This window comes from Guillardia theta, assembly GCF_000315625.1.
Source record: "Guillardia theta CCMP2712 unplaced genomic scaffold GUITHscaffold_226, whole genome shotgun sequence".
NCBI classification, from domain to species: Eukaryota; class Cryptophyceae; order Pyrenomonadales; family Geminigeraceae; genus Guillardia; species Guillardia theta.
This window is the reverse complement of record NW_005434450.1, coordinates 1,425-25,384: the sequence shown is the minus strand read 5'-3', so window position 1 is coordinate 25,384 and position 23,960 is coordinate 1,425. Positions and strand designations below refer to the sequence as shown.

The following is a 23,960-nucleotide window of genomic DNA, read 5'->3' as shown; positions in this document are numbered from 1 at the left end:
CCAATGGCGGTGGTGCAAATATGGTCCACGGGATCGGCCCCTCCGTTGCACTCAGAAGATACCTAGGCTGAGATGAACGACTGATTCCTGCAGGAGGAATCTGAAATGTAGTATTGCTCATGATAAATATGTCAACCTGGTTCAATGGTTGAACACCTTCATCAAACTGCATCCTCAACGTGGCATCTTGCCAAGAAAATGAAATATTCCGAGATGTTTGGTAGACAAAGCTTGATGAAAAATTGCCGTCAAACGAAGGTGAGTACAGCAAAAAAGGAAAATCGACCAACAAAACGTCATCACGTTTCAAAGCCATAGCAGGTTTCATGCGCAATATGATGTTCGTGAATCTGCCGGCTATTGCAGGATCATACAACAGCTCAGATTGTACAAAGTGTCCTACAGGCTGGACCAATGAGATGCTCGTTGGCAAGATGGGCCCCTGCCGTGCATTGGTGCTCAGTTTCAGACTGCTTTGATTGACCCGTACTCCGTCCAAAGGCAACCGTATCATTGCGTCACGCAGAACAGTAACATTGCACAGTGTCCCCGCTGTGATGTTTTCCCCAGCCGTGAAAATGAGTGACTGCGAAGATGCTTGCCAGCTCGCTGCCGAAAACTCAACACTGGAAAAAACAACGGGGACTTGGCGCTCCTGCTGGAAGCCAGGAAGATGGAGAGTCACAACCTCCCCGATGAAGATTGACATACTGGCTCGGAATCTCAACAACAAAGTGCTGACCTCTGCTGCAGAAGCGTTGTGATCAAAAGCGAGGCTGCTGGAGTCGAGGAGGAGAGGAGGACGAGGAGATGGTATGCGAGCTAATACCACCACCACCACCTCCTCCTCCAGCAGCAGCAGCAGCAAGGTGGTCATGAGGAGGAGGAGGGGGGGCTGGAGAGAAGAGGAGAAAGATGAGGTAAAGACAGCCGAAGGAGGAGGAGGTTAAAGCGGGAGCGGGAGCAGGAGCAGGAGCAGGAGCAGGAGCAGGAGCAGGAGCAGGAGCAGGAGCAGGAGCAGGAAAGCTCCACTCACATCGATGTTCCTCTTAATGTCTGGGCAGGAGGGAACAAACCTGCCCGCAAGGTGCTCGAGAACCTTAAGAAACGAGTTAGGAGGAGAAGAGAGAGAGAAGGCAACGAGAAATAGGCCAAACTGCACATGAGAAATGGGAGGGGAGGAAGGGAGAAGATGGGAGGAGGGACAAAGACGGGACCGGACGGCGAGTCAAGGTTACGCCAGGGTAGGAGAGCAGAAGGAGAGAAAAGGGGGGAGGAGGACGAGAGCAGGAGCGGCAGAGAACAGCAGGAGCAGGAGCAGGAGCAGGAGCAGGAGCAGGAGCAGGAGCAGGAGCAGGAGGATACTTTTCACCTCCTTTGTGAGATCATTGTGCGAGAGTATCTTTCGATGCTTCATGATCCTGACGATCACAGCCTGCTGCATCTTCAGACCTTCCCGCCTCCCCCCCCCCTCGCCCTCCACCCGGCTTACATTCTTCTTCCCTTCCTCCGCATCCCCCTCCTTCCTCCTCCTCTCGCGAACCCTTCCTCTCCTCTACCGCCTCTCCGCACCCTTCCCTCTCCACTCTCCCCTCCCTTTCCTCTCCTCTCTCCTCCCCTCTCACCTATACCTTCTCCTCCCCCGCTCCCCCTTCCCACCTCTCCCTCGAATCCTCACCTGAATCTGCGGGTTCCTGTCCTGAGGGAGCTCCTCTGCAGCCGCGTTGCTGGCTTCCTCCTGCCTCCTCGTCAGCAGGAGACCAGCAGGTGATGCCGTGCTGACCTTCTTCCCCATGGCCATGTGAGGAACGATCCTCACTCTCGTCTTCTTGTTGCTGTATTTGTCGTTCACCAGCATCTTCATCTCCTCCCTCCTCCTCTCCGACCCTTCCGACTCCTCCCCGCTCCGATCTAGCACACAAGAGTCAAGCCCACTTCACCTCCTCAGCTCTTCTCCTCGCCCCTTTCCCCCGCTTCTCCTCCCCTCCTCCCTTCCTCCCTCGCTCCCTCCCTCCTTCCCCATCCCTTGCCCGCAGTCTCACCTCCCTCCTCTGTGCCTGCAGCGTCCGACGTCTTGACCTGCAGGAGGAGCTTGGACTTGGCAAGCGACCGCAGCACCTGATCGAGCTCCTCCTCCTCGAAGCCGGTCATCGTCAGGAGCTCCGGGAAGGAGAGGGAGGGGGCAGTGTTGAAGGCCATCAGCACGCAGAGCTGCGCCATGCTCACGGAGAACTCGTACGTCCTCGAGAAGAACCCGCGAACTTCGGCCTTGCCCAGCTGCAGCATCCAAGACAGCCTCCTTCCCTTGTACTTGCTCCCGTAAAACACCTCGAACGTCTCGATCCCCTGCCGCAGGCAGTCGGGAATGGGGATGGGGGAGGGGATGGCGATGGGCCAGGTCCCGGCAGTGAGGAGGAGCACATGCATGCCGCAGACGCTCGTGTCGGCATCGTAGTCGTCGTAGAAGTCGTCCTCCAGCTCCTTGCTCCTCACCTTGTCCGCCAGCATCCTCTGCAGACGGGAGATGAAGTCAGGGGAGCAGACTGACCGCAGGGAATCGTTCATGAACTCCTCCGCCTCCTGCGAGATCGACGAATCCAGGATCAGCCGCTGTGCGTACAGTCTGACGTAGTTCTCCTGAAAGATGTCCTTGTCAAGCACGTACTTGAGGCAGGTCACAACGTCCGTCATCGCGGAGACGGTGTCGCATCCTATCCCGCGCTCGCGGGCCCCGTGCTTGTCCAGCACGGAGTGCGCATGCTGGGCGAGCAGCAGCGCGCAGCTCTTGATGGAGTTGACGACGACGACCAGCGCCTTTGCCACGGCGTTGAGGAACTCGGCGTCATCCTCGAGGCTGTCGTGCACGAGGGTGTAGTAGTACTCCAGTCGCTCCGTGAAGGTCGACAGGAACATGCTTGGATCGATACCCTGCCTGCCCTCCCCATCCTCTCCCTCCTCCAGCGCCGCCATCGCCGCCGTCCCTTCCCTTGAGATGAGCTCAAAGAGGCTCGTTCTCCCCCCGTCCAGTGCCCCGTCTACCCTCCTTAGCAGCGCGTACAGCCGCCAGAGCTGCTCGCGCATGTCGTCCTGCAGCAGGAGAGCCTCGAAGATGGACTGTAGCCAAGGCTTCTGCTCCTCGATGAAGGCCCTCTCGCAGGCCATGCAGAGCTCTGGCAGCGTCTCAGGGAGGAGGAAGCGCGAGGCCGCAGCCAGCTCCGACGATATGCTCTCGTGCGCCCTGAGCGCGTATGCGTCAAAGTCTTGGGCCGCCATCAACTCCAGCGCCTCCTGCGAGTAGAACTGGAAGGTCAGCTGGACAAAGGGGCCCGCAAAGTCCGAGTCATACACCCTCCCGCTGTCGGGCCGGCAGCCCAGCTCCCTGTATACCCCGAGGATCTCCCGGATCAAGCTGAACTCCAACAGGGCTCCCTTCCTGCCTTCACAGATATGGCTCCACATCGCCTCGAGCATCTGTTGCGCTACCGGGATGACCTGCACGTTGTCCCGCCACACCGCCGTCCCCATCTCAAGGACGCTCGGGTACACTCCGTCCTCCGGTATCAGCCCCTCCTGGCAGTGGGACCTGATCCAAAACCTGTTGAGGTAGTCGAAGATGGCGTTGACACACCGCAAGCCGATGGCGAAGTTCTTCCACTTGGCGAGGTAGAGCGGCAGCAGGTTGCTCGACACCAGCAGCTCCCTGGCAATCTGCTTGCACACTCTCTCCAGGCATCCCTTCAGCTCGTAGTAGAGGCGGTCCGCGAGAGGCTTCCCCTCCCTGCCTTGCGGTATGGTGCAGATCTTGTAGATGTACGTGTGACACTGGACGAACTTCTGGTTGGAGATCCCGACTGTGGGGTCTGTGACCAGCCTGCTCACTTCACTCTGCAGGAGCTTCCAGGTTGTATCGAAGTCCAGCGGCCTTGCGTTGAGCAGCGACATCAGAATGTGGTTCAAGTGAGCATTATAGGAGAGAGACGAAGGTCAAGAACATGAGCCTTCCCGCTGAACAAGAGATTGCGACGGGCCTGAATCGATAGTAAGATATGATGAGAGCAACGTTGCCTGCAATGGAATCGGTAGGAGTAAATCCCAACAACAATAGTATCGAGTGAGTATGTTACAGAATAGAAAAGCAATCACTGATGTCAAGCATGGACACAGCTTCGGAGAAATGATCTTCTTCTTTCCCTTCTCCCTCCATCAAGGACTTATAGGAAGCATCACAGACAGGATCAATAATGAGATGATAGGCATGAAGGCATCTGTGCGACCTCTTTGTTGCTTCTGCTCCTGCTCTTGCTCCTCACCCTCTTCCTCTTCCTCTCCCCTCCCCTGATCATCTTATCTCTCTCGATGGTTCCATCTTGTCGCTCCCTCTCCCCTTCCCCCTCCCACTCCCTCTCCCTCTCCCTCTCCCTCCCTCCTCCACCTCCTACACCCAGTTGCATTTTCGCACCTTTGTGGTACAAATATCACCCCTACCCCCATATATCAAGGAAAATGTACCCCTACTGAACAAAGTCGATACAATCCGCGCAGATGGTTGACCAGAGAACCAGTCACATCTCGTTACATATCTGTAACACTCAACTGACTTAACGTTACGTAGCTGCAACGTTTTTGCTCTGGTTCTGTGAGGTATGGGAGAGGGTAGGGGTGGGTACTGATAGTAGGGGTCATTTTGAGACTATTTGATGGATTTGTCATTGGTAGGTGGTATACCCCCATGTGAGAGGGGGGGTGGGGGATACAAAGTTTGTCGAACAGACATGGGGAGGGAAAGAGGGGGGAGAGAGGAAGGGGGAGAGAGGAGGGGGGGGGAGGAGGAGGGAGAGAGGAGGGGGAGAGAGGAGGGAGGGAAGGTGAGGGCAGGACAGGAACGATATGACAGCAGAGGATTGAGGACGAGAGACAGAAAGGGTTGAGGGCGCGAAGGGAAGCATGGGGTGAGGGAAGAATCGACCAGAACAATCAGCAGGACGAGGCAGGTCGGTGGGGGAAGGAGGGGTCAGAAGTGAATTAGAAAGATCAAGAAGCTCGTGAATGATTGTGAGTAGACTTTGTGAAGGTTTTTTTCGCAGAGTTGGGACATGAGGGTGGGGGACTGGGACTGCGTGAGAGTGAGGGGGGAGTAAGTGACAAAGGGTCGACCTGGAATGTCGACGTTCCTTCGAGCTTGAGATGCCATGTGCTGATTGTTGGCAGATGTTTGAACTTACACATCTTGGAGCTATGTTTCACAATGGTGAGAGCGCATGTGACGATCTGTGTCGATGACAGACTGACTTCAGGCCCCGTCCAACTGGCGGAGAGCTACGACACTGCATACCCCGGCATCTGCGACCCCATGCCAGGATGGAACGTCACCTGGAATCCTCCTGACTGCAACACTCAAGTAACGCCCGACGTGCGCGGGCTGATGCCTTCCGCTGCATGGCACCAAGCAGGAGGTACTCAGTCGCTGGTTACGGAGAGCTACGACACTGCATACCCCGGCATCTGCGACCCCATGCCAGGATGGAACGTTACCTGGAATCCTCCTGACTGCAACACTCAAGTAACGCCCGACGTGCGCGGGCTGATGCCTTCCGCTGCATGGCACCAGGTCGGCGGTACGACTGAAGCTCTTGCTGTACCTGCCATGATGAGCAACGAGGTCAGTCGAGCTCCTCGCACTCGCCCTCTCACCCTCGCTCAGGTTGCCCCCAAAGGCCCCACATCCAAGGCATCGCCCGGCCACCTCGTCCTATGCGGCCATGCCGCCCTCATGGGGGCGTGGATGGCCACCTCAGACGCTCTGGACCGCAAGGGAGAGAGCAACTGGTTCGACAACTTCAGGAAGCACACGCAAGCAGCGGCCAACGCTGTCACTCCGGTGGGAGGAAAGTTGTTGGAGACTCATGTGTTCAAGCAGGAGCAGTAGAGCAGCGAGAGACATCTGCTGTGCAGAAGTGCAGACCAACACGATTTACCGACAACAATAACTAAATAAATGTTTGCACTCCTTTACTTCTTGGCGTTCCAGGCAGCGTGATCGTAGGACCACTGGGTGAAGTAGAGGGGCTTGCCCTGAAGGTTGCAGTATGAGCACAAGGGTATTCGATGAAGGTGAACAACAGGAGGAGAAGGGAGCAGGGATGACGGAGACAAGACAAGAGCGTTCGGGGGTAGAAACACAGGAAGGAGAGGAGGAGGCGAGGCAAGCTCTTACCTCGGAGCGAGGAAGGGTCTCGGGCTTCTTCTTGAGGAGATCGGACATCTCGTCAAGGAAGGTGTGGCAAGCACCTGTGCAGTGACGTCAGTATGTCGCCCGGGGGGATGACAGGAGCAGACCATCGGAGTACATGGCGCCACATCCAGCGCGGGGGTCCTCCACGACGACCATGGAGTTCTTGGAGAAGAGCACGGGGGAGGCCTCGAAGCCGGCCTTGGAGAAGGGGAAGAAGGACTCGATGGTGGGAACCTTCTTCACGTTGCCAAATCCGGGCACCTGACCGCAGCCGTTAGCAAGGGAGGACGGGAGCTGGGAGGAGTGGTGACCTCGAGGTTAGAGAAGGACTGCTTGGAGAGGGAGCCTCCCTCCATGGAGTACATGCCAGCCTGGGAGATGGGCTGGAAGAGGAGGGCAGCCATGGCCAAGCTAACAGCGGCCTGCGGCAGCATGAGAACAAGCCTGTCAGGAGGCATGCGATCCTCTTACGTGCTTTCCGCCGAACTTCTCCCTGTGGCCTTCAGCGCGGGGTCCACGCATGCCAAGGAACTGGAGTTCAATGTTAGAAAAAGACAGGAGGTGCGGCGTGCAAGCTCACGGTCTGGGTAGCTGGCTCGGCAGCAAAGGCAGACTGTCCAGGGCGGAAGAAGTCGTTGGGGACTCCGGTGAAGCCCATGGAGCTGTCGCTGCCAGCAGCCGCAGCCTTGGCAGCAGCCTGGAAGGAGAGAGTCAGCATCGGGCCAACCCCTCACAACTTCACAATGACCTTCTTAGGAGCAGCCTTGGGCGCAGGGGCAGCAGCCGAAGCCTACAGGAGAGGGTCAGCTGGGAAGAGTAGGAGGGAGGATGGAGTCGTACAGCAGGAGCTCCCTCGATTCCCCACTGCTTCTTGTTGACCTCCAAGGCGTTGACCTTAGCCTTAGGGAGCTGCGATTAACTGTCAACAGCTCATCCGCTGAGTCAGAGGCAACTTACGGGAAGCTTGGCAGGAGGAGCAGCCTGGGCCATCTTGAGGGAGGTGAGCCCAGTGCTGTGAAGAAATTCGTGAGCACGACGATAGGAATCCTTCTAGGGACGAGCAAGGAGGAAGGCATGGAGAAAAGGCCATCATATCAAAGTTCCCAACATACGATCAGCAGCATCAGTCGAGAGATCATTCCTATCATGTGCACAGTGCTGCTTCTATCTAATGAAGCCTGACTTCATCTATGAGGAATTTCCCCTGTCACAGTACTTGGAGGGATTGGGGAAAGCTTTCAAACACATGACCTCAGAAACTCGTATCCTATACTCTTGCCTGCGCTACCCTCCTCTCTCCCCCTAGCCCCATCCCCCCTTTCGCTTCAGGGTTGAAGGCTGTTGAAACGAAAACAATGCTCCCTCAACAAGCGATGTGATCCACCGGCAAGCGCAGCTCCATCATCCCTTGCTTCAATTTCCACTCTACCCGACATTATTGTTGGAGCTACGAAAGCACAAGAACATGAATGCAAACAGCATGGCACACATGACAGGGCCGACGAAATTCATGGGAGAGCAAAGTAGTTTAAATACAAGGATATATGAGGAAGGAGAAGAAGAGGGAGAAGCATGTGACACAGTTGTTAAACGTAGCATTGAAAGGAGGACGATGGTGCATGTATGAACATGGGCACAGGCCATGGATATCAAGCAGGGAGGAACAAAGGGAAGGATCTCTTAATTGATCCCTCACATACCCGGATGGCACAGCAGGAGCGAACGCTGAGCATGCGGCGGCGCCGGCGGCAAGCAGGAGGGGAACGCGCATGGCGAAACTTGAAACAATTTCGCGACCGGAGCAGCTAAACCACCCCTACCCCCTACCCTACCCCTTCAATTCACAGGGATCAACACCGGTGTCATTGACCCCTACCCCTATGAATACTCATTTGGACCCCCTTCGTTGATATAAAATGACCCCTTTATTATTAATGTACCCACCCTACTTATGGCTGTAGAGGTTTTGCCCCACCACTACCCCTTCATTCAAAGGATCCTCACCGTTACCACCCCCCCTTGTCCGCCATCTTTACCCCCTTCTACACACTGCACCCCCCCCGTTTCCAGTGCCCACAATGACCCACCCTTGCTCAAGAGCCTGGAACCTTCCATCATGTACCCCTACCCCCTCTTGTCTCAGAATGAAGCTAGAGGGAATGTATCGTTACAGGGGGTACTGGAGAACCCCCACCCCTCCAGCCCCAGACTTTACACCCCTCATCCACCTAAGCGCGACCCGTAGGGCATTATGAGAAAATGTTATAAATTTATAGATAATTATACCAGTTCACAACAGTGTGCCCGGGTCGCCCGGGGCCGGCGGGCCGACACTGAGTCCGCGAGTCACCGGGCCGCCTCTGCCGACCGTCGACCGTAAAAAGCCTTGACGATGACCGTCACTGAGCTAGACTGCCACTGTGACCGTCCGACTGAGTCGCAATAGTTTCCGGGAAGCCTGCGGCCCTGAATGAGGCTGGTCACTGAGAGACTCGGCGAGTCCGGCGGGCCCCCGGGGCAGGAGTCCTAGGGCCTGATCTGATCCTCACTCCTTCAGAGTGTCTCCTCTCTCCTCCAAAGCGTCGAAGTCGATCGAGACCTCAGCGTTCATGTCCGGCGTCCACAGCTGATCCTCGGGAAGTTTGATCCTTGCGAGCTCGCGTGCCAGCGTGTCGTTGAAGCCTGACGACAGCCACTGTCTGCTCTCGCTGCTCATCGGAGCCGTGAAGACGAAGGCCTCTCCCTCTCTGCCGACCGCGTCCAGGAGGTGAGCGTAGAGGGTGGCATCCTGGAGCAGGAAGGTCAGGCCCTGAGGCCTGGGGCGCGAGGGGACGGGGAGCATCAAGAGAGGAGGAAGGGGAGGAGAGGAAAGGAGTGGGAGGGGGAGAGGGAGAGGATAGGAGGGGTTGGAAGCAAGTTGAGGGTTGAGAAGGAGACCTGGATCTTGAGGTTCGAGAAGATGTCGAGCATGGCAGCCGCGTCGCTGCCCGGCAGGTCTGGAGGACAGCAAGCGGTCACGGCAAGACGAAGGAGGAGGAAGAGAGAGTTACTGGGCTTGGAGAGAGAGAGAGCGGCTCGCGCGAAGTACTTGTACATGAACATGTCGTTTTGACTGCTTGCCGCATGAGATAACATGAAAAGATAGTGAGGGAGGGGGAAAGAGGGGAGAGGAGGAGAGGGGAAGAGAGATTTTGGTGGGGGAAGGGGAGGGAGGGTGCGTGGCGATAGGCGATTGAAGTTGATGAAGAGAGAATAGGGAGGAGGAGGATGGAAAGGGGGGATCAGAACCCAACGAGGGGCAGGGCAGGGACGAGGAAAGGAGAGGACGAGGACAAGGGGGATGTGGAAGTGAAGGCAAGGACGGAGATTGACAGGAGGAGGAAGAGGGAGGAGGAAGAGGGGGAGCAGGAAGGTAACCCGGTTTTGTAGAAACTTTTGAGGCATGTAGTTAAGGATGAAGCATCCCAGTATCTCTCGGGAAACTGCTGGGCGATTGCTGAGGGGGTGGTCAAGGAATTCAAAGCGAGGAGAAGGAGCAGGAGCAGGAGCAGGAGCAGGAGCAGGAGCAGGAGCAGGAGCAGGAGCAGGAGCAGGAGCAGGAGCAGGGATATGAAATAGGGAGAAGGGGAAGGAGGAGGGAGGACGAAGACGAGAAGGATGGAGGGTGACGAGAGAAGCAGGAAGGAGGAGCAACAACCAGCAACGTGCCAGAAGATGGACTCGTCGAAGATCATAGGGTCGCTGTAAACATCTGCAAGCGCCGCCAAGTCCCTGCATACCAAAGTCAAGGAGGTGCGGGGAGGAGAAGGTGGAGAGGAGGAGCAGGAAAGCAGAGCAGCGGAGAGGAGCGAGGGTAGGCGCAGTCGCAAGATTTGGACGAGCAGAGAGCAGGAGCAGGGACTAGGTGCAGGAGGCGCAGGGACCAGAAAAGAAGCAGAAGCGCGTGCAGGAGCGAGAAGAGGATCAGAAGGAGCAGGAGGAGGAGCAAGAAGTGGAAGAAAAGAGGAAGTGGTGGTGGTTGTGGTGATGGAGCAAAAGACTGCAAGAAAGGGGATGAAGAATGGGGCAGGCTGACCTGATGCTGAACTCGTGGATGGTGGGAGGGTCCTGATGAAAGGGACGAGTCGGCTTGATGTGCTGAACAGCCCGGGCGAGATGAGCGAAGAGGAGAGGTTGTGTGCGGATGAGGCCGAAGTGACGGGCTGCTGACAAGACTGCGACTACCCATGTCGGCATCCAGGCATACTCCTCGGTCTCGATGGCTCGCTGGGAGAGGAGGAGGAGGAGACTCTGGTCTTGCCAGTTCAGCTTCTCCAGCACCTCGAACATCTCGGAGATCGACCTGCTCCCTCCATCTCATCTGACGCAAGAGGACGAGAGCGAGGGAGGAGAGGGGGTAAGGGAGGGAGGAGACGAGGGAGGGAGGAGACGAGGGAGGGAGGAGACGAGGGAGGGAGGAGGAGAAGCGAGAAAGGGGCAAAGCAGATGGTAGGCAGGGGTTTGATGGGGAGAAGGAATACAAAGAGGAAGAGAGGAAGAGGGTGAGAAGGTGGTGTTGGTTCAAAGAGCGGAGGAACAGACCTGGGGCCCTGTGAGCTCATCTTTGCGGGAGACATGCCCTTGACCAGCTGGAAGTAGTAACTGTACCGCTCTTCCTTCCTCTCCACATCCCCAGCGTGAACGGAGCGGAGAATCATGGCGATCCCCTGGAGGTTGAACCCGCCCTTGGGCATGCTCTCGACCACTTGGAGGAGGCGGTTCAGGACCACTCGAGCACTCCGAGACTCATCCTGCAGCTTCGAGAAGCTCCTGCAGAGGAGGGAGATGGACTGCGGGGAGAAATCCTGTGGGCTCATGCGTGCCACTACCTGCCCCATCCTCTCGAAGAGGATCGAGCAGTCGATGACCTTGGCGAAGTGAACCTTTGCGAACGCATGGACTACGTTGCTGATCGCCTGGTGTGCAGCATCAATACCATCATCCGTGTCCTCCTCTTCCTCCGCTCCCTTCCCCCGCCTCCCTCCCTCCCTCTTGCTCTCCTTCTTGCTCTCTCCTCCCCCCCCCTCCTCTCTTCCACTCCAACTCCCTCCCCCTCTCTCTCAACTCTGTCGTCTCTCCCTCCTCTCCCTCCCCTCCTCTCCTCCCCGCATGGCAATAGGCACCTGACTGTCGTACTCCGAGTCGTCGAGCTGCAGACACGCGTCGAGCAGGTGGGACAGCACAATGATGTTGGGAGAGGAGATCCGCTGCAGAGCATTCAGGGTGATCCCCACCGACTGACCCGTCCACTCGTCCAGCTGAGTTTGTAGCACCGCAAACTCCAGGCACCTCAGCACCTCGGGCTGGAGAGTCTGCTGGTTGGCAAAGAAGTTGGTCAGGATGCTAATGGCCTGCGTATCGAGGTCGTCGGGGGGTATGGCAAGCAGGACTTTTCCTATAGTGGGGCTAAGGCTGTCGTCCGAATAGCCGAGGCGGACGAATGCGTTGGCTATGTTGCCAATGGACTGCGAGGAGAACTCAACGCCCTGAGCTTCCAGTCTGCGGAGGACGACGGAGAACAACTGGAGCAGCTGATTGTCGCAACTGCCATGGCGCGCGAAGGCGTTGAGGATGTTGCTTACGTCCTTGGCACCGGAAGACCCCTGGAAGCCTGGAGAGATCGCGAGACAGTCAGGGAGGGAGGGAAGGAGGGTGAAGATGGGATAGAAGGAGGGGGCGATGGGTAGAGGAGGAGCGGTGTCAAGTAGAAAAGAAGGCAGGGAAAGGCAGGAAGAAATAGTGTAGTGAAGAAGGAAGGTAGACGATTCAGAGGAAGGGAGGGAGAGGATGGAGGAGAAGAGAGAAATAAGACTGAGATAACAAAACTAGGGAACGAGGGAGGATGACGAGAAGAGGATATCAGAAAGAGAGCAGGAGAGGCATGGAAGGGACGAGACGGACCCTCTTCTCCCATCTCAAGGATCGCTGTTGTCATCCCGCTGAACAAGTCCGGAGGGAAGTAGTTGAGCCTTGCATAACCATTGAGAAAGAGGGCGATGTTCAAACTTCTGCGAACAAGAGATTTTGCGTCAGGGGGTCTAGGATCTGACCTCCCAGTGATCTGACCACGTATCATCAACGTCTGAAATCTTGCTATTTTCTCTCTAGATCCAACAACTACATCTACTTTGTCCCAGTCCTTGTCCCCGTCCTGACTCCTGACTGCTGACTGCTGACTGTTCACTCCTCCTCACCATCATCATCACAATCCCCATCATGCTCCATCGCATTCACCTCATTCCTGGTGGCATGCACTTCCCCAAGATGATTCTCGCAACCTTGGAAAGGACGAGCTCGTCCTTCAACTTAAGTTTTGCCATGGCGTTGATGAGGATCGCAACAGTCCTCTGGTTGTATCCATCCTCGCTCAGCAAGTTTGACCACTGCCAATCTTTCATCTCCTCGTCTGCAACAGAGGAAAAGTCAACTACAGACCAACCACTTCATACTGAGTGCCTGGGATGACATGCGAAAGGATCTTTTGGAGTCTTTTCATACACAATTCGATGACCTCGATCATTCTGGGAAGCCTTTCAAACTTGTCAAGCCGTCGGATGCTGCCTTACCTCTCTTGGTCCAGCCAGTCTTGGTAAACCAGCGAGTTCATCAGCATCGCAATATGCTTGAATTTCAACTTGAAAAGACTCGGTTCAACCTGGAGTGAGTTTGAACTTCAACGGACACACGAAGGGATGTTCAACTCACAATCTCTAGCAAGTGAGAATACAAGTCGACGTATCTTGTCTGCATTGACCTCTTCTTGCCCTGCCATCGCTTCACTCGTCATGCAATAGGTCGAGCGCCAGTTACCATCTGATGTTGCAGCCGTTTCAAGTGCGACATTGCGGAGACGCAGCCAACAATGTTCGGCTCTACATTGCTGGACTCCAAGAGACCGATGAGGTCCTGTAGCCAACGATTACATCCGCTGTTGAGGATAGAGCAGAGCAGAGCAGAGCAGAGCAGAGCAGAGCAGAGCAGAGCAGAGCAGAGCAGAGCAGAGCAGAGCAGAGCAAGTGGATTGGAGGTCAAAGAATGGCAGGAGGTATCACCGAGACAAGAGCGTGAAGGTTCTTGTACTCGCTCATGTTGCTGGGAAGATTGAATCTTCGTAGGTAGATGCTGGTGTGCTCATGATCCGCCTCGTCAGAGCCATCAGCGTCCTCACCATTCTGATAATCGACCCCGATGTCTTTGTTCCCCGATATCCACTCAGTCAGAGACTTGTTCCTTTCGCTCGCATACTTGCTCAAGTCATGGGAAGGGAAGGCATTCATCCAGTCCTCCTCTAGCGCGCTAATCGTCATGACCCCCCCACTCCCTTGGATCATTTTCTTGATCTGAACAAGCGTCCAAGTTTCCGTTCCTTCAAACTCCGAGTCCTTTCTCGTCAGCATCCTGACAGCCACAACAGCAGGAGGCTTCCCGTTGCATCTCACCCGCCATCTTGGACAGCAGGTGTTCTTGACACGAGGACGCAGCACCTCATGGATCGGCGAGTGCATGAAGGCTGGCGGTGCAGTAGCATGATCGCACTGGCTGAACAGAAAGCTCATCCGAGCATCACGGCAGAGATTTCCGCTCTCATGAAGGCGCTCTTTGTGCATCAGCAGCCATGTTCGTCCATGGCATCCGGCATTCTCGTGATGCTGGGAGCTTGTTAGCCTCGTCGCTGCCATGAGCACCGCTCCCAGGACGACTACCATCCTCCCGGCGACCGACATGCGCCCCCAAAGCACTGCATACTACCCCTACCCCTAGGAATCCCAATGCAGGTACCCTACCCTCTCAAGATTTTTTTTGTTTTACGGGGGCTGGGACAAGCCCTCAGCACTCTCGTACTGATCTTTAACTTAACTGGCTTTGAGTAAAGAAAAGGCACTCGGATGAGTCAGCCTGTCCCGAGTCCCGGAGGACCGGGGTGTTGAAGCACCTGATAGGAGCAAGCTTCACCTCAGACAATGCCAAGCAATCGACGTGGCTCAAGTACACAGATGCTTAGCCTCGGAATGCACCCCTGGAGAGGACAGCAACAGCTACAATAAGGACGACGTAGGAGAATCATGAAGAAGACAGCAAGAACCTAGGACTCGCGGATGGCAGCAGGAGATAAGCGAGTCAGCTTATATCAGTCCACGACAGGACAGCAGATGACACGGTGGCAGGATATGACTACGCTCAAGGGGAGATTGGAAGTATCACCCCTGAAGTCATGGACATGGGAGAACAAGGGGTCTGATCAAAGAAGACAGTACTATCATGATCATCTTAGCGGAGGACTTACAAGGAATGCACGAGACCACCTCCAAGCATGACTCTAGCGGAGACACAGGACCTGTCAAGGTCAAGGGAGCAGCTATATCAACTTCACAGAGAGCGTTGGATGGGAATCGAAGACCTCGTCATGTCAAGCCTATGACTCTTTCTCAGGGAACCCTCAAGTTACGGAACCAGGCCTCGGACCGGTCGAAGAATCATATCGCAGATAAAGCATAGAGTACCGGTAGTGGTAGTTCCTAGGACCAGGCAGTCCCTATTTTAGGGACCGACGAAGAGGAAGGAAGGGCCGCTCGCATTTGCAGGACAGGGAAAGGAGAACGAGGTGTATGGTCTCTGTGAGACTGGATTGCTTGAAGTAAACAAGCTTGACCATCTATACCAATCTCTTATCACCTCCGTTTGTTCTCTGTATCCTGATATCATTCCTGCGCGGCCATTGGTCAGTGATAACTATTACCCGGTGACTGCTACAGAAACTTGCAGTCGGTGCTATCACTGTCTACTTCGGGTGTCACTGTCATTGTGTCACCGTCTGGGGAGAGAAGGGTACTGGGAACTTCAACACGGGGCCCGGCCGGAGTGAGGCCGGAAGCCTTTAGTGACTCAAAGTGAAGTGACTCCAGTACGGTCGACTCGAACAAGCTTTCCGGAGTTGTATGAGTAAGTGAGACTGAGCCTAGTAGGAAAGTTAGCCTGAGAGGATAGGTCACGGTGGGAGTCTGGGCCCGAGCGACTCGGACCGTCGGACTTGAACAACCCGGGGGCCCGGGCCAAGTGACTACAGGCCCCGCTCGACTCGAGCCCCACGAGTTTAACTCAGCGATGCTTGTATCCTCTTCACCTCCTCCTCTAGCGCAGTGATCCTCCGCATCCTCTCCTCCTGATTCCCATGGCTGCTGCTGGGCACCAGCACGGTCAGCACCCACCCCAGCACAGCGCAGGGACTTGTCACCTTGCTGTGTCGCGGGTGCCACCCCTGTTGTTCTTGTCCTCCCTGTCCTCCCCCCTTGGCATCGTTTCCCTCAGAATCGAGTCCATCAGGTGTGCATGGTTGTAGTCCTCCGGTCCCACGTGCTTCATCAGGCCCCCTCCCTCCTCCTCCCTCGCCTGAGTCCTCGCAAGCCTGTCGAGGTTCCCAGCTCCCTGTTGGACTGGCTGGCTTGGGATGGGAAAGCTGTGACCGGAAAGATGGAAGAGCCCGGAGTCCATGTGCGGTAGCTCTGGGCGTGAGAAGTGAGAAGTGAGAAGTGAGAAGCAGCAGGAAGAAAGGCATGGGGAGGAGGAGGAGGAGGAGGAGGAGGAGGGGAGAGCGGTGCAGGAGAGCAGAGAAAGGAGGAGGAGGAGGAGGAGATGACAGAGATGAGGAGCACCAGAGAGGAGAGAGGAAGTAGCTAAGGATAGCGAGGGAGCAACCTGGCATGACCGAAGTAGAATTGTTCATCCTCCTGGCATGAGGAGCCATCTGCAACGTCAAGGTCACCGAGGATCACATGACAATGAGGGGGAGGGGAAGAAGGCATGAGTGTATGAGGAGGAGGAGGAGGAGAGGAGGAGGAGAGGAGGAGAGGAGGAGGAGGAGTGGGGATGACAAGAGGGATGACAAGGAGGATACTACAACAATGCAGGACGCAACGCCACCAACCTTCATCTCTAGAGCAGAAGTGCTCCTGAACATCTCGTTGGCATGGCGAGGAGGCCGGGGGAGCGCAGAGAGGTCGTCGTATCCTCCTGCTCCATACCTCCTGTACGCACTCTGCTGCAGCATGCCGTCGTGAACGTAGTCAGAGAGCCCGCCGTCCGACCGGAGCTGCTCCTCCATGTCCCTGGACACCTCCTGGGAGAGCAAGTGGGCCCGGGAGACCCCAGCATGGACCTTGCTGAGCTTCCTCTCGTTCATGGTGACTCTGTAGATGATCTCCTCTAGCTCGCTTGTGAGCTCCTTCAGCACTGTCTTCGTCTCCTGCAGCACCCTCTCCGTGTGGATGCGAGACTGCCGGATGCGCAAGGCCTCCCCAATGAGGTCCTGTCGCTCCTGTTCCCACTGCTGCCGCGTCCTCGCGGCGTTCCCCTCCTGCGAGCTCAGATGCGACTGCCTCTCCCTCAACTGCCCCGCCAGCTTCTCCTTCTCCAGCCTCTCCGCGTCGCTCTCAGCAGCGATCCTCATCCTGTCCTTCTCCACGTCTGCGATCCTCTCCTCGCAGCTCGTCACCTCCTGGTCCAGCGCAATCAGCTGGTCGATCACTGACTTCACTTCCACCAGGAGCGGCTCGATCGGGCTGCTGTCCACCTCGACCGGGGGCCCTTGAGCCTGCAGCTCCTGCAGCTCCGCCCTCCTGATCTCCAGCAGCCTGTTGGACTCTGCGAGCTTCCCCTTAAGAAAGTTCGCCTGCTCCGCCAGCTCTCGATGCAGAGCTCGCTCCTCCTCCACTGGGCTCTTGCCCGGTCCGGTGCTGGACATGCCGCGCATGAACAGGTTCAAGTCCACCTGCAGCCAATCTGCATGGTTGGAATGCTTCTCTGCCGCCTCCACGAGCTCCTTGTAGCTCGTCTTCACCAGCACCCCCAGCTGACTCCCAGCAAGCTCATGCCGCTTCGCTGTCGCGTCCTTGACCATCCTCTCGAGTCGAGCGAAGTAGTCCTCGGTCCCCCGGAGGAGCCTTACTCGGAAGATCTTCCCCTGGGGGAGGGAGCCGCCGTCAGCCATGGCGGTCGAGTTCATGGCAGCCTTCCTGCAAGTCAGCGATAATCCTGAGCCCTGGGGTCCTACTATGAGCTGTACGAGGTTCTCCGTCGTCAGCCCCTCCAGCACTCTGTCGCCGATGGCAAGGACCTGGTCCCCGACCGCGATCGATCCCTCCCGCTCCGCTGACCCCTTGGGCGCGAGCCCGACGACGAAGACGCCGTTGTTGGTGATGTTGAGCAGGAGCCCAACCCCGACCTGCTTCCTCGCGTCGAACACTTGCCGGCGGATCGTCAGCCTTACCGAGCGTCCAGCCGACCGCAGCAGATTGCGGCAGAGAGAGAGGAGGCGTGAGTCGGCGTCTGAATCATCCAGCTTGCGGAGAATGTCCTGGTAGGAGACCCCACGTAGCCATGCAGCCTCGTTGTCTGCAGCGAGCACTTCGTTCTCTGCCCCTTCGAGGATCCTCTGCAAGTTGTAACCGTCTATGTCGGTTATCTCGTCGTTGATTTGAATCAGCCCAGACATCTTCGCCGGCATGCTCGGGGCCATCCCGATCACTATGATCCTGCTGTCTATCTGGGCAAGGACCAGACCAAAGTTCCCGTTCGTGCTCGCCCCTCCGAGCTTCGTCTGGTTGGTCATCCGGACAAGTTCGTCCAGCATGTTGTGTCCATGGGTATGCTGCTGCTGCTGCTGCTGCTGCTGATGCTGCTGATGCTGATGCTGCTGCTGCTGCTGCATTTGACGCTGCTGCTGCTGCTGCTGCTGCTGCTGGGTCGTTTGATGTTGGTGCTGTGGCAGCTGCCGCATCTATAGCAATTTTCAGCTACACATTGAGATGGTTGGATTGGGACATCAGGTTGTGCACCTGATTTCCAACTCCGCTCCAGTCTATGTCAACTCTCGGTCTGGGAGGCAAGTTCTGCTGCTGGAGTCCAGGGTTCTCAAACACCTTCCTGTTGGCGACACCAACATGTTCCTTGCGGCCGCGACGTCAGACACTGTTCACGCCATGCACAAGTAGCCAAGTCACCTCGGATATCAGGGATTCGGCTTCACTGTCGTATGAGTTCCTGCCATGGTGTTTCACATCGAAGGCGGCAGGTCAAAATGTATGGATCACCCGTCAGAGTATTGGTCCGAGTAACGGTACCCGTTCCGATCGCCCCCCTCACCCTCCGAGTATCCTGCCAAGCACAGTCAGTCTGTATCGACTACGGCAGACACAGTCTTCTGTCAGACAGTTGCTTGTCTCCTGACAGTATAGCGCTATCTCAGCAGCTACGGCTCTTCTAGCTGCTTCTTCCCTCACACTGCTCATCTCACCGGTTCCTTGAACATTTGAAACCATAAAACTTGCTACCTCCGTCGATCTCACTTCTCTTGTATCAGCAACATCAGAGCCCTGCCCTCTGTGCTTCCTTTCTCCATGGATTTCAACCCACCCTGGTCTCAGTCAGCCAGTACCAGGAGCGCTACCCGCACAGACCGGCTCGTAGTGGCTGATCATTTCACTGACTGCGAGATGACGCTCGACGACCCACTGCAACCTCTTGCCGCCCGGACCCGGCGCCCCCTCCCCAAGTTCCCAGGCCGGCTCTCCTCCTCTCTGCGATCATCAATTCCTCTATCTCTTAGTCTTCCTCTCCTCTCCTCTCCTCTCCTCTCCTCTCCTCTCCTCTCCTCCCTTCTCAAGCTATCAGCTCACTAGCCTAGTAGCGTCAGTCCCTCCTGAGCCTGTACCTGACGCCATGTCGCCCGGCGGGTCAAGTCAAGGGGGTACCTCTCACTAGGTGTCATAAAAATATGGTGGGGTACTTAATGTACCTCCCAAAAGTCTACGAAATTCAGGTCAAAAATGGGGTGTATAGACCATTTTCATCTTGTAATTGGGGGTAGGGTAATCAGATGAGGGGTCCATGTTGCTCATCAAACCTTGACCCCAAACGACCTACCACCCACCCCTGCTTTCTGCCTCCTTCTTGGGGTGGGTGAGGTGTGCGGTATGAGCTCAATGGTGACGAGGGAGGGGGGGCAAGAGGGGAGGAGGAGATAGGGGGGAGGGGGAGGGGGAGGAGGAGGAGAGGAGTTCGAAGGGAGGAGAAGAGGATAGGAAGTTGATGGTAGCTGGAGTAGGAAGACTTGTTTCATGAAGGATCGACGAAGCTTTTTAGTCGAATGTCGATATTCTCGTACCCGTTGTTGGGTTTCGAGCGTTTGATCCACAAGAAATGTCCAACTTGCATAGCGGTTGTGAGATTAAAGATTTCTCTGCCAGATCTCAGTTGATGTAGACAAACAACAATGACGTACCGAAATGTGGCGCTGACGTATTTCACGCAGGAACATCTAGAGTAGCGACTGTGCCAACATGGCCGAGCAGGAGGAGCAGATCTTCAACTTGACCAACAGAGTGCGAGAGGCTGTCATGCTGATCAATGACATCCAAGAATCAAAACTTGCAATCATGGTTCGCAGGTTAGCGCGGAAGGTTGGGGTAAAAGGCGATGCGTTCACCAAAGAAGAGCTGACTCAGGTCCCCTGGACTGCTCCTGCTTCTCCGAATCCCACTGCTCCTCCTCCACCTCCTCCTGCTGCTCCTCCTGCTCCTGCTCCTGATTCTGCTGCTGCTGCTGCTGCTGCTGCTGCTGCTGCTGCTGCTGCTGCTGCTGCTGCTGCTGCTGCTGCTGCTGCTGCTGCTGCTGCTGCTGCTGCTGCTGCTGCTGCTGCTGCTGCTGCTGCTGCTGCTGCTGCTGCTGCTGCTGCTGCTGCTGCTGCTGCTGCTGCTGCTGCTGCTGCTGCTGCTGCTGCTGTTGCTGCTTCTGCTCCTTAACCTCCACCTGCTCCTGCTCCTCCACCTTCACCACCTCCTGCCGCTCCCTCTCCTTACCTGCTCCTTCTCCACTTCCTTCTGCTTCTCCACGTTCTACTCCTACTGCTCCTGATCTTGCACCTATATCTCCTTCTACTCCTCCATCTCCTCCTCATGCTCCTGCTCCTGTACAACCTCCTTCACCTCCACCTCCTTTTGCTCTTCCTGCTCCTACTGCTCCTGCTCCTTCACCTCCACCTCCTGCTCCTCCCTCCTGTTCCTCCTCTGACATGACTTGACGTACTGTCTATTCAGCTCCAAGAGCATCTGAGCGTCAGTGCGAACGAAATTGACACGATAGTCGAAGCATGTTCGTTCTTCCTGGAACGGAGCGCTTACCACGTCATCAAAGCCGATCTGGTACACGCAAGCGCTGCTTAAGGGTCGGTTGTCACCATCTTCCGACAGCTCTCAGCACATCTCCAGGAGGCAGGGCTGATACCGTCTCACGTACTCCATCTTTGCATCTTGACATGCTGTGTCCTGTCATGAGAGTTTGCGCGACCAGGCGAATGTCTTTGCGGAGATATGGAGCAGCGAAGGGAAAGAAATCCTGCGGTAAGAGGAGCCTTCGCACTGGACCAAAATCCCCAGTTCCAATTGCTCCCTGCTCCCGTTCTCACTCACTCTCTCCTCTGCAGCCGACTCCGCTTGTCGCACAACAGCGGGATGAAGGAACTGATGGTACCGCTACCGTCGTTGATGTCTTCGCTCAAGTTGCTGAGTGGGTTTCAAGGATATTGACTGGCGGATTCACCTCAAGACTGGGACGACAGGGATGACTCGGTCTGCCTGCTGCTGCTGATGCCCCGTTAGTGATTCTGCCCAGCGAGCTCGAGCCTCGAGCGATCTTCAGCTTCAAGTTCAAGGAAGAGAACGATGGCGAGAGTGGAGCAAGGCCGAGAGATGTTAGTGCTTCTGTTTGCTTTCCCTCCCTCCCTCCCTCCCTCCCTCCCTCCCTCCTTGCCTCCGTCCGTCCGTCCGTCCTCCGTCCTCCGTCCTCCGTCCTCTCTCCTCCCACCAACCTTATCCTAGCCCTCCTGGTTCCTGTCCTGGTTTTCTCGGTTTCCCCTTGTCTTCTCTGCTGACGACAGGACTTGGCATGCAGAATGTCAGGCTCGAGTTCCAAGAGGATCAACTGGTCGACTTCCTCCACAAGGTGAGATTTTCTGCTCGGGTGTGGAGGTGCATGATGATAGAAACCAGCTCGACGTGGTTCAATCGCAGCTTGATCTTCTCTCATGATACACTTGTTCCTCTCACTTAGCCCTCGTTCAAACACTGCAAATGAAGACCGTCAATACTGATAAGTTCACTGTGGCATTCATCGGAGCGCCGGCGCTCAGGCCCTGGCTGCCCGGGATACCGGCGGCGGGCGACTCGGCAACGCCGCCCGAGGCCGGCTCCCCACGGTCGCCGTCAGCCTGCCGCGCGGCCGTCACGGTCTGACCGTCCGGGGCCGCGTCATCTCTCAGCCATGCCATGATGACTCAGCGAGGGCCCGGTGTCGCACTCAGCCCGGACCAGGTCCGAGGCTCAGCGCGGCTCGCCCGTCTACTCCGATGGACCGTCCGATCCGGGCTGCGGCAGGCAGTGCCCCGAAGACTCGAGTCCGTGTGGGCATACCGGGACTGAGTCAGTCCGCCCTCCCCCGGGCCCGGCCCGGCCGCATCCGGGACTCCCGGGGACTCAGTGCCAGTCGGACTCCCGGACTCCGGCGGAGTCGGCCGCCGCACCCGGCCGGCGGCCGGGCGGCGGCGACGGTGATCGGACTAGTACTACGGTATCCGGGAGTATCCGGGAGTATCCGGGAGTATCCGGGTCTTTCCGTTGTTCTTTTTACTCCACGGCATGGCGTCGAGGGGGAACACGGGGGCAGCAGGAAGAGGAAGAGGAGGGGGAGCGGGAGCACACGAGCGGATAGACTTCTTGGCGAAGAGCCATGAGCTGAAGACGAACTGCGCGTTCTCTGTGAAGATCATGGAGAACTTCAAGATCAGGTCAGACCATCTACTAGGAGGTAAGAAGGCGTGCATCGCGTGATTTGTTGCATCGATCTGTGGATGAGACGCTATAAGCCTCGATGAGTGATGGTTGAAGACCATAAAATTGTTCTGCGTACCCTGTTGTTAATGTCTTTGTGTGTTTGATTTGCCAGTCTGAGTGAGAGTCAGTAACGCCCTCCTTTCCTTGGGACAGAAATCAAAGCAGACGAGAAGGGAATAGAGGATTACGAAGGGGAAATTCTGAGACTAAAGCAGAGGAAAGAATTCCTAAAGAAGAGGATCGTTCAGAACCAGGAATGGGCGGCGCACTACGACAAAGAGTTCGGCCCTTTTGTTGCAAAGTACGACGAGTTTATGAAGCAGATGGATGTTCTCTACAAGAACGCCAAAGTCAAGCATGCAGATGGTCTGAAGCTTTTGATGGAACACTTTGACTACCATCCTGAGTTCAAGAGGTGACGTAGAGCTCGCGTTCACAGCGCTATTGCTGACTCGCACCTTCGCAGGTGGTCAGACACGTTCTCAGCTGTTCCTTTCAAGCCCATGTAGATGGTGGCGGCGACTATAAGACGAAAATAACGGTGACTGTCGAGAGGAGCATGTCTTCAGAGGTTTTCACCTCAACGTTGACGTGCAAGGAGTATGGTGAGATGAAAAATGCGAGAGGGATGGTGTACAGTAGGAAGGAACATCTAGCATTGAAACTTCAACACTCATTCAGAAGATTGCTAGGAATACAAACAAGAAACAAATTTCCGAGATAAAATGTACACAAGGTGTGCTATCGCTGGGATGATCAGCTTGTCGCCTTTTTCAGCTGCATTCGCTTCTTGGCTGCCTCCAGCCGTCTCTTCCTCAGCTCGTCTGCTCTTGCTCCTGCTGAGCGAGTCTGCTCACTGAGCTCTGACAGAACATCCCCCGCATCTGACTCGCCGACATGCTCCTGTACGACTGACTCGGGCGTGACGTCGATGGCTGCCGCACGCCCCGCGGAGGAAGACGAGGCTTCGACCCACTTCTTTTGCTCGAAATCGACCAAGAATTGCTCCTTGCTGTCCATGTAGCCCTGCGATGCTGGACAAGTGTCAGACGAGCAGTCGGACACGAGAAAGGAGGGGGGAAGGGGCGGAGTGAGCAGAGTGAGTGAGTGAGTGAGTGAGTGAGAGAGAGAGAGAGAGAGAGAGAGAGAGAGAGAGAGAGAGAGAGAGAGAGAGAGAGAGAGAGAGAGAGAGAGAGAGAGTAGATGAGATAGAGGAGCACGAGCTGTGAAAGGGAGGATCGAAGAGCTGGGCAGGAAACACGAAGGTGCAGGGCGAGAGTTTCAGAGAGCAGAATTCGAAGAGGGAGCATGGGAATATAGGATTGTTATAGTTGAAAAACAGACGTTATCTCTCTTCCACCCCTGCCCCCAAATAGTCCCTGATATCTGCCAAGGCAGGGCAGGAAATCGCATCTTGTTGAAGAAATCAATCTGTCGTAATTGACAAGCAGATTGCGTTCTCAATCTCATCCTCACTCCCTTCTACCTCCCTTCACCTTCTTCCTAGACTGGTCTTCTCTTCTCCTCCCTCCTTCTCTCCTCACATCCTCTTCCCGCCTCTTTTCTCCGCCGCATGCTTCAGACTGTGGCCATCAAGAGCACGAGCCTTAACTTCTTCCTATGTGTGCTGGGGGGATGGATAGCATTGATTTTGTACTTGGAAGGTACTTCCTGCCTTCTCTCCTCCCCTCCCCCTCCTCTGCTTCTCTCTCTCTCTCTCTCTCTCTCTCTCTCTCTCTCTCTCTCTCTCTCTCTCTCTCTCTCTCTCTCTCTCTCTCTCTCTCTCTCTCTCTCTCTCTCTCTCTCTC

General features: G+C 56.0%; 7 protein-coding genes across 7 annotated transcripts; 2 read left to right on the top strand and 5 right to left on the bottom strand.

The window, feature by feature from the left end:
- Nucleotides 1-1,049: 1,049 nt before the first annotated feature.
- Nucleotides 1,050-3,942, bottom strand: GUITHDRAFT_148610 (hypothetical protein; the record flags this gene model as incomplete). Its single annotated transcript, XM_005819388.1, has 5 exons — nucleotides 1,050-1,076; nucleotides 1,373-1,435; nucleotides 1,679-1,738; nucleotides 1,784-1,911; nucleotides 2,043-3,942. 5 exons carry the CDS (start codon nucleotides 3,940-3,942, stop codon nucleotides 1,050-1,052), a joined length of 2,178 nt encoding a protein of 725 aa, XP_005819445.1.
- Nucleotides 3,943-5,206: 1,264 nt separating this feature from the next.
- Nucleotides 5,207-5,957, top strand: GUITHDRAFT_156323 (hypothetical protein; the record flags this gene model as incomplete). Its single annotated transcript, XM_005819387.1, has 3 exons — nucleotides 5,207-5,248; nucleotides 5,295-5,659; nucleotides 5,702-5,957. Coding segments are annotated over 3 exons (632 nt in total), but the record flags the coding sequence as incomplete, so codon positions are not given.
- On the bottom strand, nucleotides 5,955-8,013 carry GUITHDRAFT_156322 (hypothetical protein). Its single transcript, XM_005819386.1, has 10 exons — nucleotides 7,933-8,013; nucleotides 7,190-7,244; nucleotides 7,073-7,141; nucleotides 6,981-7,022; nucleotides 6,813-6,929; nucleotides 6,704-6,763; nucleotides 6,544-6,654; nucleotides 6,337-6,493; nucleotides 6,215-6,288; nucleotides 5,955-6,072 (listed from the first exon to the last, which is right to left on the bottom strand). The coding sequence occupies exons 1-10, from the start codon at nucleotides 8,001-8,003 to the stop codon at nucleotides 6,010-6,012; spliced, it is 819 nt and encodes a 272-aa protein (XP_005819443.1). The 5' UTR covers nucleotides 8,004-8,013; the 3' UTR covers nucleotides 5,955-6,009.
- A 764-nt stretch (nucleotides 8,014-8,777) lies between these two features.
- Nucleotides 8,778-13,995, bottom strand: GUITHDRAFT_148607 (hypothetical protein; the record flags this gene model as incomplete). The annotated part of the gene is made up of 16 exons (XM_005819385.1): nucleotides 8,778-9,020; nucleotides 9,170-9,344; nucleotides 9,650-9,728; nucleotides 9,930-10,003; nucleotides 10,308-10,574; nucleotides 10,814-11,022; nucleotides 11,101-11,187; nucleotides 11,395-11,882; nucleotides 12,173-12,279; nucleotides 12,322-12,447; nucleotides 12,506-12,677; nucleotides 12,707-12,801; nucleotides 12,838-12,926; nucleotides 12,977-13,036; nucleotides 13,082-13,177; nucleotides 13,324-13,995. The coding sequence occupies 16 exons, from the start codon at nucleotides 13,993-13,995 to the stop codon at nucleotides 8,778-8,780; spliced, it is 3,039 nt and encodes a 1,012-aa protein (XP_005819442.1).
- Nucleotides 13,996-15,362: 1,367 nt separating this feature from the next.
- On the bottom strand, nucleotides 15,363-18,585 carry GUITHDRAFT_121354 (hypothetical protein; the record flags this gene model as incomplete). Its single annotated transcript, XM_005819384.1, has 8 exons — nucleotides 15,363-15,450; nucleotides 15,504-15,771; nucleotides 15,965-16,013; nucleotides 16,194-18,044; nucleotides 18,103-18,213; nucleotides 18,268-18,307; nucleotides 18,358-18,421; nucleotides 18,561-18,585. The coding sequence occupies 8 exons, from the start codon at nucleotides 18,583-18,585 to the stop codon at nucleotides 15,363-15,365; spliced, it is 2,496 nt and encodes an 831-aa protein (XP_005819441.1).
- A 3,710-nt stretch (nucleotides 18,586-22,295) lies between these two features.
- Nucleotides 22,296-22,661, top strand: GUITHDRAFT_82284 (hypothetical protein; the record flags this gene model as incomplete). The annotated part of the gene is made up of 2 exons (XM_005819383.1): nucleotides 22,296-22,567; nucleotides 22,619-22,661. Coding segments are annotated over 2 exons (315 nt in total), but the record flags the coding sequence as incomplete, so codon positions are not given.
- A 247-nt stretch (nucleotides 22,662-22,908) lies between these two features.
- Nucleotides 22,909-23,172, bottom strand: GUITHDRAFT_121351 (hypothetical protein; the record flags this gene model as incomplete). Its single annotated transcript, XM_005819382.1, has 1 exon — nucleotides 22,909-23,172. One exon carries the CDS (start codon nucleotides 23,170-23,172, stop codon nucleotides 22,909-22,911), a length of 264 nt encoding a protein of 87 aa, XP_005819439.1.
- Nucleotides 23,173-23,960: the final 788 nt, after the last annotated feature.

Coding starts and splice junctions, on each gene's coding strand:
- GUITHDRAFT_156322 (XM_005819386.1), bottom strand. CDS start 8,003: ATGCGCGTTCCCCTCCTGCTTGCCGCCGGCGCCGCCGCATGCTCAGCG. Junction 7,023..7,072: donor GAATCGAGGGAGCTCCTGCT/GTACGACTCCAT, acceptor CCTCTCCTGTAG/GCTTCGGCTGCTGCCCCTGC. Junction 6,494..6,543: donor AGTCCTTCTCTAACCTCGAG/GTCACCACTCCT, acceptor GGCTGCGGTCAG/GTGCCCGGATTTGGCAACGT.